The sequence below is a fragment of the Rhinatrema bivittatum genome, chromosome 7 (genome assembly GCF_901001135.1).
Source record: "Rhinatrema bivittatum chromosome 7, aRhiBiv1.1, whole genome shotgun sequence".
Classification (NCBI taxonomy): Eukaryota; Metazoa; Chordata; class Amphibia; order Gymnophiona; family Rhinatrematidae; genus Rhinatrema; species Rhinatrema bivittatum.
Window position 1 is genome coordinate 117170141 of NC_042621.1, and position 13656 is coordinate 117183796.

Here is a 13656-nt window from a genome sequence, read left to right on the forward strand (position 1 = left end):
CCCACAGAATAGTGGAAGGTTGGGGGTCTTGGCCTGTGTCAGAGGTGAATGCTTCCCAATAGCTCTGTTTCTAAAGACCTCGTTGTCCTGATTGAATTTAAATTTTGAGCTTAAGAATCTTGGATCATCTGGTCAAGACACTGTGGAGCAGATTCTTTGCCATCATGTCTTCTTCCTGGACAGTTGGGTCATTTTTTTCCTTTCTTTTAAAAGTTTAGCAAAGCGGGGGTCCTGAGGGCGACCCGTTCAGCTTCCATTTTTGGTCAAAATAGTTGCTGTTAGATTTTGAGTGTTTTTCCAGCATCCTGGCCTCGCCAACTGTTGCCACTTGACAGTAAGCAAAGCTGTGAGGAGCAGATGTGTGACACATTGCCTGAAACGGCTTGCGTTTCTGGGAGGGTGCACTGGAAAATTGTCCCATGATGTGTATGTGGATCAGCTGTGTTTCATATCCATCTGTACCCAAAGCCTCTGAGCAGGGGCGGATTCCCGCTGACGACCGGCCCAGGGATTCGACGCCCAGGAGATATCACGTGGTCTGCCGAGCGCGGCTCTGTCACAGCCGTGTTCAGCAGACCACATGACTAGAGCGACCGACCCACCGGGGGATGCCCGATCCCCCGATAGGGCAATCCGCCCCTGCCTCTGAGGGTGCTAGCGTGAGCGCTTATGAAGTACTAGCAGAATAATGTTAGAACAAAAAATGGGAGGCCTCCCCCTTTTGCTTATCTTTAAACCATCTCTGCCCAGGCCAGGGAGAGCCTCTTCACTCTTGGTTGCTTCAAACACCTCCTTTACCATGTTGCTCTAAGTCAGGCAATCTAACCAGGAAGTTTGAACAAGAGAGTCGACTAATCACACATGCCACACCTTCATTAAGAAATAACCATACAAAAGGGGAAAAAAAAAATGAGCACATTTATTGAATCCACTGACTGCTACTTCTAGCTTTTATTGAGACACTTGTGTTTAGCTACGAGAGCCAAAAATTTCATCATCATCATTCAATGTGAATGACACAATCCACAAGGGGTCCAGTGCAGAAGTTGGGGGGGGAGGGGTTAGTTTAGAATATGATTCCTTGCTTTATCTTTTGGCTGCACAAGGTCTGCCCTCCAGTAGGGCACATGGCATAAAATACTATATTGCATACTATAGACATTTACATACAATGGTAAATGCACTATTTAAAAATACACAATACCTAAGGCTTAACTTAGCTTGTTTTAACAACTCACCCCCTTTTCTTCCCCAACTCCCCCTTCACAAAATAAGATCTTTTTTTGAGAAGCAGTCATAAATTACAATCAAAGTCACAGTCAGAGTAGAATACAGATTATTAGCATTTTCCCCTTATTTTGCAACGAGCAGTAAACCCCCCCCCCTCCCCACTGGTCAGGAATGGAGCAGGAGGAGCCTCACTCTCTTCTTTAAGTCCTCTTTCATTTGCGGGCGAGAGGAGGGACAGGGTCTGCCTCACAACAAGGCACCTAAAACGTTCACAACGGGGACAGCAGAGGAAAAAATGTACAGCTCAGACTTTGCTAGGACCTGCTCTGTCGTCTTCACAGAAGCCAGACAGAGTTCCATCCCTCCCGCAGATGGGAAAGGACTCTCCCCCCGACCTCCATACACCCGCAGCCCATGAAACGCTGGGAAAGTATTTACAGAGTTCTTGTTTGGAATGTTCAGGAGCCAAAATTCCACGGGACATGTCCCAATTTTCTCCCATTCAGCAGAGAATCCACTTCTTGTCCTTCACTAGCTGGCATCTCACTGTACACATGGCAAGCATTAATATTTTCTCTGCCGATCAAAGAATCTGCTTAAAATTCTTTTCTAAGCTTTAAGCCATTCCTTCTGTCATATCTTTGCAACCACGCTTAGTGTCACAAATTACCTGAGATGCTGGTCCCAACTGGTGCACGCTGGCTATGCCGTCGTAGATGAGCTCACGCATAACTTGGGCCAGTCGGGCCATGGTGTGTGCGAGTATGTGTAAGACAAACAACATGGCTGCCCAGGGGACATGCTTGTTCCCAAATTTGTTCTCCAGGACCCGTCAGACGGGATTTTAGGAAATGCATATTCGTTGGGGATAAAACATATCTGCATACAATTCAAGTGGTACATGCAGATATATCTTAAATCATATTCATCAAGGATATCTTGAAAATCCAATTGGCTTGGCGTTTTTGAAGACAGCTTTGGGAAACACTGGCTTAAAGAATTTCCAAAATACCAACATAAATGTGAAATGTTAAATCACTGCTTGCTTGATAGTACTACCTGCCACATGAAACCATTACTCAGTGCATGATAGGTGAGGTTTGCTTTAAAATGCCGGACTCCACTAAGGATAACAATGCCTTACTTTGCTCTTCTCAGTCTCTGTTCACAGAGTGTGGTGGCCAAGGAAACTTGCGTTCCCTTACAAGAGAAACAAAGTTAGCAAGACTGCAGTTTAGCCAAAAGCATACCTCACTGCAAATGTGGCTGCATCACTGTGTCTCCCTGGGTGCACTGGGCTGTCCACACAGGGGTAGGGAGGTCACAGAAGCAATTTCAGTTCAGGACTCCTGTTATCATACCCGGTAGGCCCAGGCTGCGGCCTACTGTTAGGAGCTCTGCTACGCTCCCTGCCCCCATATCGCATGGATCAGTCACGAAGGACAGTGCTATCAAAAAGACAATTCTTCTGTCTCAAAAAAAGAAAAAAAGGGGGGTAATATGTATTTACAGCCCAAAGAGCAGCAAGCCACCCGGTTAAGCTCAACTGCATTATCCATACTTCACCTTGCTTTTTTTTTTTTTACTCTAATTGCTTCATCGTGTTCTCCCAGCCTGTAACTACCTTTGGGAAGTCCTCTGGTGTATACAATGGAGCACTGTCCGGCAGGCAGCAGCCTCGCATGGCACAGTGCAGCCGAAACCAGATTGTGGAACTAAATGTCTCTGGGACAAACTGCGTGCGGCAGCAGTCCCAATGCTCTTCAGAGAAATTCATCTTCATTTACTTGCTAATGGCATGTAGGACAACCAAGGGGTTTAGCGTACAGGACAAAGGCCTACTACAGTACTACAGTACAGTAACTACACATCGCGGGGAGAGAGAAGGGTGCTGAGGAAGAGAAGCAAATCTCTGAGGTTACTGGACAGGATTAGAAGCCAAACCTCTAGGAGGCGGGGGGGGAGAGCCAGCTGGCAAGAAGAGAAGAGGAAAAATGTGGGGGAGCAGTTAAAACGGGCCAAATGAGACTAGCTCCTGGGATCCCAGCTGAAGCCGACCGCTAGCAGGCAAGTCAAGACGAGCCACACTGTGCATCACTGCAAGGGATCAGCACTAGGGCTGGAAGCATGCGGCCATTACCATGGAAACCAGGATTTCTGGCATTCCTGCTCCCATCATTGCTCTGTAATATTTCTGCCGCTGAAAGCAGTGATCTTTTCTTACTTTGTGGGTGATAATTTTGGTTGCAAATAATTTTACAGGTGCTCCAAATAGAATTATTATAAATTAAAGCCAACTCATGTCAAGAAAAAAAAAAAAAAAAAGATTCATCCAGTTCTCCTTGATTTGCCATGTTTCTGGCAGGGTAATTTAAAACGTTTCCCCCTTAGTGTTTTCATTGCCAAATTTACAGCGCTAATCGTCAGGAAATACTGAGGTTAAAAAAAAAAAATATATATATATCAGAATAGCGAAACAACTGCTTAAATATCTGTGACTGTCTTAAAATAAACAAATGTTTAGAAAGATACTCATGTTGACATGCCCCTTTCAATCTGAGCAGATGGAAACCTCATTATTACTGCGTGCAACTATATGCTGCACAGCAATAACTTATAAAATCCAGTGAATTTTTTTTCCCCGTTGTTGATCCTTCCTTTCCTCGGATGGCATGCTTGGGTGGCACTAAGTCAGCCTTGCTGAGTGCTAGGCAGGAGCCTCCTAGAGGGATCACCACTGCAACAGCAGCAGTACATCCAGGACTGAATGGCCCTGACGGACAGGGGGATTCAAACCCAGATCTCGCATACTGTAATGCTCAGCACTATGGCTCAGGCCGCAGGGCAGTCTCAAAATTGTTCCTTTTTAAAGGCGGTTTATAAGCTTGATGAGGCCCTGCTCACGCCCCTTACTGCCCTCTATCACCATGTCAGCTGATACCCTAATCATTGCGTTATCCATATCAAGGGGATCCTTGAAATCATGGCCAACTGGGACTTGGCCAGCCTCACTATAGATTTCACTTGCCACATGCAGCATTCCCAGATGCACAGTAATAACACAGAAATGCTGCCAGATTTTGAATTAACCACAAAAATATCAATTCAGCTATATTATGAGAACTCTAGTGATATTTCTGTGGTTATTTCAACTTTTCAAGCTATTTTTTTTTGGGTCATCTCCAGTGCTGTTTTCAGATTTTGAATTAAAGCATTTTGACATGAAGTATCTTTTTTAAACACATGCATGGAATAGTGACACAGCTTCTTTCACTGTACCTTGGTAGAGCAACACAAATAAATTATCTGCTACTAATTTTATCTGCCTTCCAGTCTGATCTCCTCTAACACTTTCCTTCATGTACTCTGGAGGTGGGACTTGGCTGAGGTCACATGAATGGCCCTTTCACCTTTGGGCAAGGAGGATAACAGTACGAGAAGCTGAATCTTAGCAAAAGGCTGCTAAACATAGTAAGTTAGCTTAAAAACAACAACAAAAAAAAAAAAGTTAGTACTCCTCCAGTGTACATTAGGAATCAGGCCAGTCTTCCACTGCAAACCTGCCGAGTTCAGTCTGGCAGGGGACTCACTGACCAGTCCAGAATTGTCACTCGCTGTTCCTCTGTTCTGCCATAGGTGGACTGGAAAGATCTTTCCCACAAGCTGCCGGTAAGAGGAAGAGCCCAGGGACTCCAAGACTGCTGAAATTGATAATATTACTCTGAAGGAATCAAACGAGAAGGATAAAAAGGAATGACCACTTTGATAAAAAAAAAAAAAAAAAAAAAGGAGTGGGGAAGGGAAGGTTGCATGGGGGAGCACACATGGAAGAAATGTTTCCCCCAAATTCTGATAATGTCACATTCATCCTATTTTTCTCTAGGCTGATACAGCACTTTGTGCAATTCCACTTCTCTGTAAAGTTTTGGCTACTGCAAGTCTTGTAACCATCTGTCAACACTCAAGGACAAACCGTTTGCACTCTGCACAATGGCCCCCCTCCCCGTGCAAGCACCATGGTAGGTGATGGGGTCTGCAGTCTCTTGCGCAGGGGTGGGTTGGATGGGCTTTCTTTCGGAAGAGCCCTCGCTGCTCCCCAGAGTCCGTCACAGGGTTGGGTAGGGTTCCTCGCTGCTTGTGGGTGTCCCCCCCCCCTTTTTGCAGTTGGCAAGGATCGTCGTGCGTTCTTTCCCCACGCATTCCTTCTCCAAGGCAATCGGAGGGGGGGGGGGGGGAGCGGTGGTGGTGAAACTCAGCTCCAGCTTGAGTTCTGAAGTTCCTCTCGGAGCCATGTCGGCAGCGATTGCCCGAGCCGGTTCAGCAGCTTGGACAGCTCAATGTTGTGCTCTCGATAAAAGTCCAGAAGGAAAGTTCGAGACTGTGGTGGTGTGGAAGGGTGCGCATTGGGTTTTGGAAGAGAAAAAAAAAAAAAAATAAAAGGGCAAGTCATTAAGGGATAAATCAATTCCAACTAGAAAATAATCTCTTGGAAAGTGACAATAAGGCTATAGTAGAATGATTTTTCTGTCGCATGCTTTAGTCTCAAACAGGTTTCTTAGATTTATCATTGACGAATTTATCTACAAATGTTCATTATTTTAAACGTATGCATCTAGTTGGATATGGGCTGGCATTAACACCATACTCGAAGAGCCTGTTCCGAAAGCTGCAGCTCAGTCTATCAATGCTCTCTTTAGGCGTTAGTGTTGCTAGCATTCCATTCAGGAGGCCCCAGTCAACTGTACCAAACACATAGCAAGACAGCTGAAAAGAAATGAATTTATGTGGTTTCTAAGATATTTGTTTGAGAATAAGGCAACACAGAAAACAATTCTTATCTAGCAGAGCTAGTTGTCCACCTCCACTGATCAGTGCCTCAGCACAGCTGGGAGCCATCTTGGCTTGAAAAAATGGCTTCTCCCCCCTCTGTCTCTCACAGGACAATAACCAAAGCTCCAGGAGCTGGTAAATAAGGAGACAAGCCAGCCTGTGATTGGCTCCCGTGACTACTTTGGTTTATGACGACACACCTCAGTACTACTTTTCCTTTAGTGATACCAGCTAACTCCTTCACACTATTAACTGTCAGTTTCTGGCTCTATTTTGTCCCAACACATTTAATTTCTTTCTTACTTTTTAATTTTTTTTACACTTAATTGGAATAAAAAGATAAAATCTTTTATTAGGGTTATTCTATTCATTTGTAAAAAAAAAAAAAAAAAAATCTCTTTCCCTCAGCACGCTCTGTTGTTCATGTTATAGCCATGGAGTTGGTGTGTTGCCTATTCAGAGCTCTAATGAGATGCATTCCCACTTACTAAAATTCATAATGGCAGGTTAGTTTAAGTAGGAAGAGATTTATGAAACTTTAAAAGGCTAATTAATATCAGTGCCAACCAGCCACATTGTTTAAAACTTGGCTAGTTTGTGACTGAAAAATGGTAGGGGCTTTTTTTTCTGCCAGTACTTATCAGGATCTAGCACCAGCACCTTTTTTCTCCATCGGTCCCTGAGAAATGATAGGAGGCGAGGGGCTGGATTAAGAAGCAGAGCAGTTCTTCTTTTTTCTGATCTGTCTCCTCCAGCCTTTTTCCATGCAAGCTGCCTGGGCAGGGAGGGTCCAGCCAACAGAGTTTGGTGCACAAGTCCTGTCCAACCATGCTGCATGTGCTAGTGCACCAATTCTATTAGGGAATGCAGTATCACTGCTCCTTAATCCAGCTCCTCCCCTCCTGTCATTCTCTAGGGGCTGGAGGAGCCCCCACCAGCTCCTGGGACTCAGCTGCAAGAGGAGGGAGGGCTGAGCAAGGAAAGGTGATGGCTGAAAGTGGGGGTGAGGTCAGGAAAGAGCGAATGCCTGGGGTGGTGTGAGGGGGGAGAGTGGGACAAGCATCAGAAGTGTCTCTCTCTCTTAATCTCCCTCCTTCCTCCCCCAGTGCTCTTCTCCCTCTCCCCCACATTCACTGGTGCTTTTATCCTCTCTGTTCCCTCTGTCTCCCACTGGTGACTTTCCAATGCCATGGCAATGGGAGAGAAGGTGCCAGCAGGTTAGGACACTGCTCTCCCAAGCCTTCTCTTAGAAGGAGAGGAAGGGGTAGGATCATGGCCATGGCCCGGCTCTGGGGCCTGTTGCAGGACTACAGGTTTCCCTAGAGCACTCCTCCAAGAACAGCCAGCTCCTTTCTTTCTAGAAGAAAAGCACTTGATAACATATTCCACATTTTTACCTCACTTGCATGTGTCCGAGAGTGTTTTATCAAATATTTTATGTATTTCATTTCTATGACCTGTTTTTGGAATTTCAAATGTATTTAACTGTGCATTTGAGAAAAATTTGTGAACCGATGTGATGTTTGCTACGAACGTTGGTATAGAAAAACTAATAAATGAAATAAATAAATCTTCACTATGGGCATATTGTGTGATAAGTCATCAGCAGTGAAAATGTGATCAATGGTTAAATATTTTATACACACTGTATATAACAGCACTGATATCTTAACAACAAACAAAACGAGCTTGCAGGGACCACATTTTTTGCTGCTGGGGATGAGACAAATGTTGCAGGTACAGCAGCTTGAGGCAAAAGCAGCGAGGAAGGCCTGTATTTTAGTAGCAAAAGTTTAAGGTTGGTTTACCAATTTTTACATATGCTTTGAATAAAAGATGTATATTTTTAAAACATTTTCTGGCACAGTACAAGCCTTCCTCTCTGCTGTAATGTTAATAGCATACCTGAATATAAGGTCCTTTTTCACCAGCATTCAACAGTAACTTTTGGAAAAATCCGGAAATCTACCTGACTGTGATTTATCTGAGCTTTCCAAATCCCATACTCATCCATTAATGGCACTGCACCAGAAGTGAACTCAGGCAGTGTAGATGAGCTCAACCGCTGGCTGACAGTGCAGCTCACACTCGATTGGCATTCCAGATACGTTTTTCTTGCATTTACACTAAACACACTTTATGAATCTGGTTTTGGCCTGTAACACATGAAGGACGCCCCTGGCAGCTTTCAGATCCCTGAAGCAGAGAGTGAGCGAGCACTCTTGAAATGCCACAGCGTCGGATCTATCAAAGTCTTCCTTTGACACTGGAGCGCATTTTAAGCCTGCAAATAGTATCGGACTGCTTCTACTGGCCCTGTCCGCAATCCTTTTCATCTTCCAAATACTTGGATTGTTTCAGATAAGTGTTAAACAGATTTTTGAACACTATGAGACTTTTATAACATTTTATGAGCATATGAAAAAACTACAAAAAAAGATATACCTTACAAGCTCTAAGACATCTAATGGCCTGTGATTATACTTTCTTCACCCTTTTGGACATAAGATTTAAATAATTTATACAGTCCATTGGCGTATATATGATGGTCATTCAAAAGGTTTCACACACACCTTTCAAATTTTGATGTTTTGTGTACCAGTTTGCATGCAATTATTTTTCTCTGACACTTTTGTTTTGCTTGTGGGTTAGTTTACATAGTATTGATATTCTATGGCAGAAGTAGGAACAGGGTCAGTAGGCTGCAATATTGCAAAACCCCACTCCTCACTCTCTTAAGAGCAGAGGTGATAAAGACAAAAAGCACAGATAAAGGAAGCACAATCTAGCCATACTGCAGGTCATGGGGATAGCTGCACTGGTACCAGCAGGCTACAATTCCACAGAAACCAACTGGATTGGTGCTGGCTGGTTGGTGGAGGTCATGAACTGTCTAGCAAGGCCACGAGGGACCTAGCAGCCTGGATGTTCAAGGCAACAGCCTCACTAGTTTTGTAACTGTCCAGATTATTACAGAATTTGGCAGTAAGGCAAGGTGGTGAATAAAGGAGGTGGTGCTAGGGGTTGGATTGGGGATGGGATCTCATATGGGTCACTCATCAAAGACAGTAGAGAACCAATGGCCCTTAGTAATTCTGCCCAACATGTCTTCTCTAATCACTGAAGAAAACATCAGCAATGAATCTAAAGAGCCATAAAAGTCAATTTCCCCAGTCCCCACATCATTCTTCTCTGCAAAATGTGCATGCATTAACCAGAGATTTCACACACCTACCGGTATTTGTTGCTATTGATAGTGAGCTACTAATATCGCTTGTCTCAACAGTTTAACTTCAGACTGCATGTTTGGGGATTTTCCACACACTTAGCAGTCCGAGTGTCTCATACAAGATGCTGAAGGCGTATGATTGATGGAAGGCTTGCTTCTCATCTCTATTTCTGAGGTAGTGTGAGAGATATATTTATTATGTTGCTGCTAGTTTTAATCATTGCATTTCTAATTGACAGCTCAATTGGCAGTTCAATCAAATAGAATTGTTAAGATCATGCTTTTGCATTCTGCTATTTAGTTTACTGCTGAGAAGACCATGTTACATTTTTGGAGTCCTCCTCCTATATATGTGCTTGTAGCAGAATAAATCTAAGTATATCCGGATACTGTTGAGCCTAATCAGGACCACAGGTAGTTAAGGCTCTTCTTGATAAAGGAGTCTCTTGGATACAGTTCAAATTATACATCAAGGGCTCGATTCACCCATTGGGATGCCAGAAAGGTGGTTGTGGTGAACAGCTGGTCAGGAGGTACGGTTAGGTGAGCCAGAAAAAATGTGATTCGGAGTTTGAGAAGACTGCTCTCAAGAGGCCGATAATGAGCGACTTACCCAGGTAAAGGGGCTTTGGGAAAATTGCCTTTCTTCTATGCGGCTAGAAGTACATGGGGTGTTGTGTGCTATGCACACTTTTAGCCGTATAGAGACAGAGGGAAGGTGCTCCTGGGGCACGCGTTTAGGTCATGGGATGAAAAAAAACATACGTAGATTCCATTTTCAAATCTATGCACATTTTCTAGGAAAAAGAAACCCACGTTTCTGTGGGGGGTTTTCCCCGAGGAGCAGTATTCAAAGGAAAAGTACTTTCTCTTTGAGAACTTGAACGTAGCCTGCGGGTATAAAGTATTCGTGAACATTGCATCAATGTGAGCAGCTTTAAATTGCCCCCAATAAGGAGGCTTGGAGGCATAGCATTAGCAGGGAGCCCATTGTTCCTTCCTGGACATGCAGAGTAGCTCTGGTGTCTGTAGAATGCTTAGGCTGTGATGTCAGCACGAGCTAAGGGCACATGGCTTTAATCACAAGCCTGTCTCATTTCCATCCAACACTTATTCAGCCCCACTCCATAAGATATCATGGGGAAAAACCCAGAACTCTCCCACACTCACAAAAACTGCTTTTTATAAGGGAGAATCAGCCCTCCTACTACTAATGATTTAGTAAATTGGAATGGATAAGGAACTGCTGGCATGCAAGGACAGCATGTGCCAAAATGTTAAAAATCTCACCAAACTCCATTTACACATTCTTTACTCTTCCTAATGCACAGACAGCTGCCCTGGTAAGACCTTGGTCAAACAAACTATGAAATTGTCGATATATTTAATAATGATCTGGAAAGGAATATGACGAGTGAGGTAATCAAATTTGCAGATGATACAAAATTATGCAGAGTAGTTAAATCACAAGCAGATTGTGATAAATTGCAGGAGGACCTTGCAAGACTGGAAGATTGGGCATCCAAATGGCAGATGAAATTTAATGTGGACAAGGGCAAGGTGATGCATATAGGGAAAAATAACCCTTGCTGTAGTTACACGATGTTAGGTTCCATATTAGGAGCTACCACCCAGGAAAGAGATCTAGGCGTCATAGTGGATATTTCATTGAAATTGTCAGCTCAGTGTGCTGCAGCAGTCAAAAAAGCAAACACTGTTAGGAATTATTAGGAAGGGAATGGTGAATAAAATGGAAAATGTCATAATGTCTCTGTATCGCTCCATGGTGAGACCGCACCTTGAATACTGTGTACAATTCTGGTCGCCGCATCTCAAAAAAGATATAGTTGCGTTGGAGAAGGTATAGAGAAGGGCAATGGCTCCCCTATGAGGAAAGGCTAAGGGGGTTAGGGCTGTTCAGCTTGGAGAAGAGACGGCTGAGGGGGGATATGATAGAGGTCTTTAAGATCATGAGAGGTCTAGAACAGGTAGTTGTGAATTGGTTATTTACTCTTTCGGATAACAGGAGGACTATGGGGCACTCCATGAAGTTAGTAAGTAGCACATTTAAAACTAATTGGAGAAAATTCTTTATCACTCAACGCACAATTAAGCTCTGGAATTTGCTGCCAAAGAATGTGATTAAGGCAGTTAGTGCAGCTGGGTTTAAAAATGGTTTGGATACGTTCTTGGAGGAAAAGTCCATTAACTGCTATTAATCAAATTGACTTAGGGAATATCCACTACTATTACTGGCATTAGAAGCATGGGATCAACTTAACATTTTGGGTACTTGCCAAGTACTTGTAACCTGGATTGGCCACTGTTGGAAACAGGATGCTGGGCTTGATGGACCCTTGGTCTGACCTAGTATTGTAAATTCTTATGTTCTTATGGATGCCCAAAATGCTGGGAATGAACAGAGTCCCTAATATTTAACTAGCTGTTGTACCTGTGATCCAGCCCTTGGAAAAGCCCAACTAACATTCTGAAGTTGCCAAGCAGAACTGAACAGTGATCTCAGGAAAGGAGATTTATAAAAATAGGGGCATGGCAAGAATAAAAGATACACAACAAGCGTAAACATTCAAGAAGTAAAATACCAGCACTAGAAACAAGCAAGACATTGGACTAAGGCTAGAAGAGCAAACAAGAGAATAGATATTTTGAAGTGTTCTAGCTAATGCTGATGTTTTAAATTAGTCATCATAGAAAAATGCAAACACACAGCTACTGTAAATGTTGACAAAGTATCTTTAGGAGACTTCATGCTTCCCATTTATTAAATGGGGAAAAGTCAGCCCTAGTAAAATGAGCATTTGCCCCTTGTTCATATTTGGTAATAATCATGGTGCAGCAGCAAGATATGCAAAGTCAAGGAGCGACAGCCAGAGTGCTGAGCTGCTGCTGAGTCTATTGCTTCAGCGTGCATAACTCTGCTGCCGTGCCACAGCTGTTAACAAATCTCAGTCACAGTAGTGTGCCATACATAGGGTCCTAACACTACTTAATGTATTTATTTTTAAACTGGAAAAAGTTAAGATAGCCAGCTCCCCCAACCCTTCCAGCCCAGTCGTCACAGTGACGGTGCTCAGCCAGGGACCATGGCTCGCTCTGGAACCTGGTGCCTATGTACCCTCAGGCCTGAGAGCCAGATGAGAAGCCCTCCCTCCTGGAAGTATGGATTCTGCCTCAGCCGCATCCAGACCTTGCCTGCTCCAGAAGCAAAAGTGGGACTCGAGAACTAAACCCGCATCTCTTAGATGGTGCTGCCATAGGACTAGCCCTAAAGAACTATTTTATTTAACCAGATGTTTAAATTCCAGTTTTAAGGATCCTAACATACGGTCTTTAACTTCAAGCAAAGTGTGGAGAAAGCCTATCCCAGCAGACCTCAGAGGGCTGTCTGTATCGGTGGCTGACCCTGAATGCATCCGAGTGCTCACCAAGCCTCCATGTCGGGATACTTCCTGCCTTTGCTTTTTCCCAGGCATTTATTCTTTCCGCCCTCCAACAGTTGGCACCAGAACCCTTTGGCTTCATCAAACCTGTAACAGGAACATATGTATAAAAATAGCATTTAAAGAGAGTGCCTTGTATAGAAGGTTTCTTTAAAAGCAATGCAATGCATCATTTAAGGTGAATTAATAATGAATTTTGACATTAGGTTATGCAAAGTGCTGTAAACAGAAGTATCCATCCGTCATATTATTCTAGTCCAAGTCTTAGCAAGAAAGAAATGCTTTTCTTTTGCTCACCCTGTTCCCCCCTCCCCCAGGTCTAGCGTGCAGGCAGAGAGATGCCCAGCACATAAGAGATATGTAAATAATCGCCTGGATAAAGTGCTAAATACACAGAGACAACAACAATGAGGGGGACTAGATGGCCAGCTTTGCTTCTCAAGAGCCATAAACAAGTCTGGCTTTTCAGGATATCCATAAGGAATATGCATCTGATAGATCTGCATACAGTGGATGCGATTCTCTCTCATGCATATTCCTTGCCAGCAAGACTGGCTCAACTTCTATTCCAATGCCACTTTCTCATTTCCCGTGGAGGGTGTATGGGGTGGAAAGAATCTCAGCCACCAGGGAGACCTACGGGTAACATTCGGGGTGCAATAGTAACTGGTTCAGAAGGAGCTGCGGGCAATGGCTTCACACCAAGGACTATAACCGCAACGGCTGGGGAAAGAGAAATTAGAATGGGGAAAACAGCTTAGCTGGGAATGAAGGCTTCGGACACCTCTTGACATAGTAGAGGCTGGAAGACCAAAAGTGCAGGAGGAAACTGGTCATTAAAAAAAAAAAAAAAAGATCATCGTTTATTACCAGAGAAGAACGTGAAGAGAGCACACCTGCGTGTGC

At 43.8% G+C, this 13656-nt stretch overlaps 1 protein-coding gene across 5 annotated transcripts in view; it reads right to left on the reverse strand.

Annotated features, from left to right (window-relative positions):
• Positions 1-900: 900 nt before the first annotated feature.
• The window catches only part of NDST2 (N-deacetylase and N-sulfotransferase 2), a 625893-nt gene continuing 613137 nt past the window's right edge, over positions 901-13656 (reverse strand). For all 5 annotated transcript variants that reach the window (XM_029608979.1, XM_029608977.1, XM_029608978.1 and 2 more), the window contains 2 exons: positions 12736-12837; positions 901-5608 (listed from right to left, as the gene is read on the reverse strand). In XM_029608979.1, coding sequence (XP_029464839.1) covers positions 5548-5608; positions 12736-12837 — 163 coding nt within the window. In that variant the 3' untranslated portion in view covers positions 901-5547. The remainder of the gene's footprint in view (positions 5609-12735; positions 12838-13656) is intronic.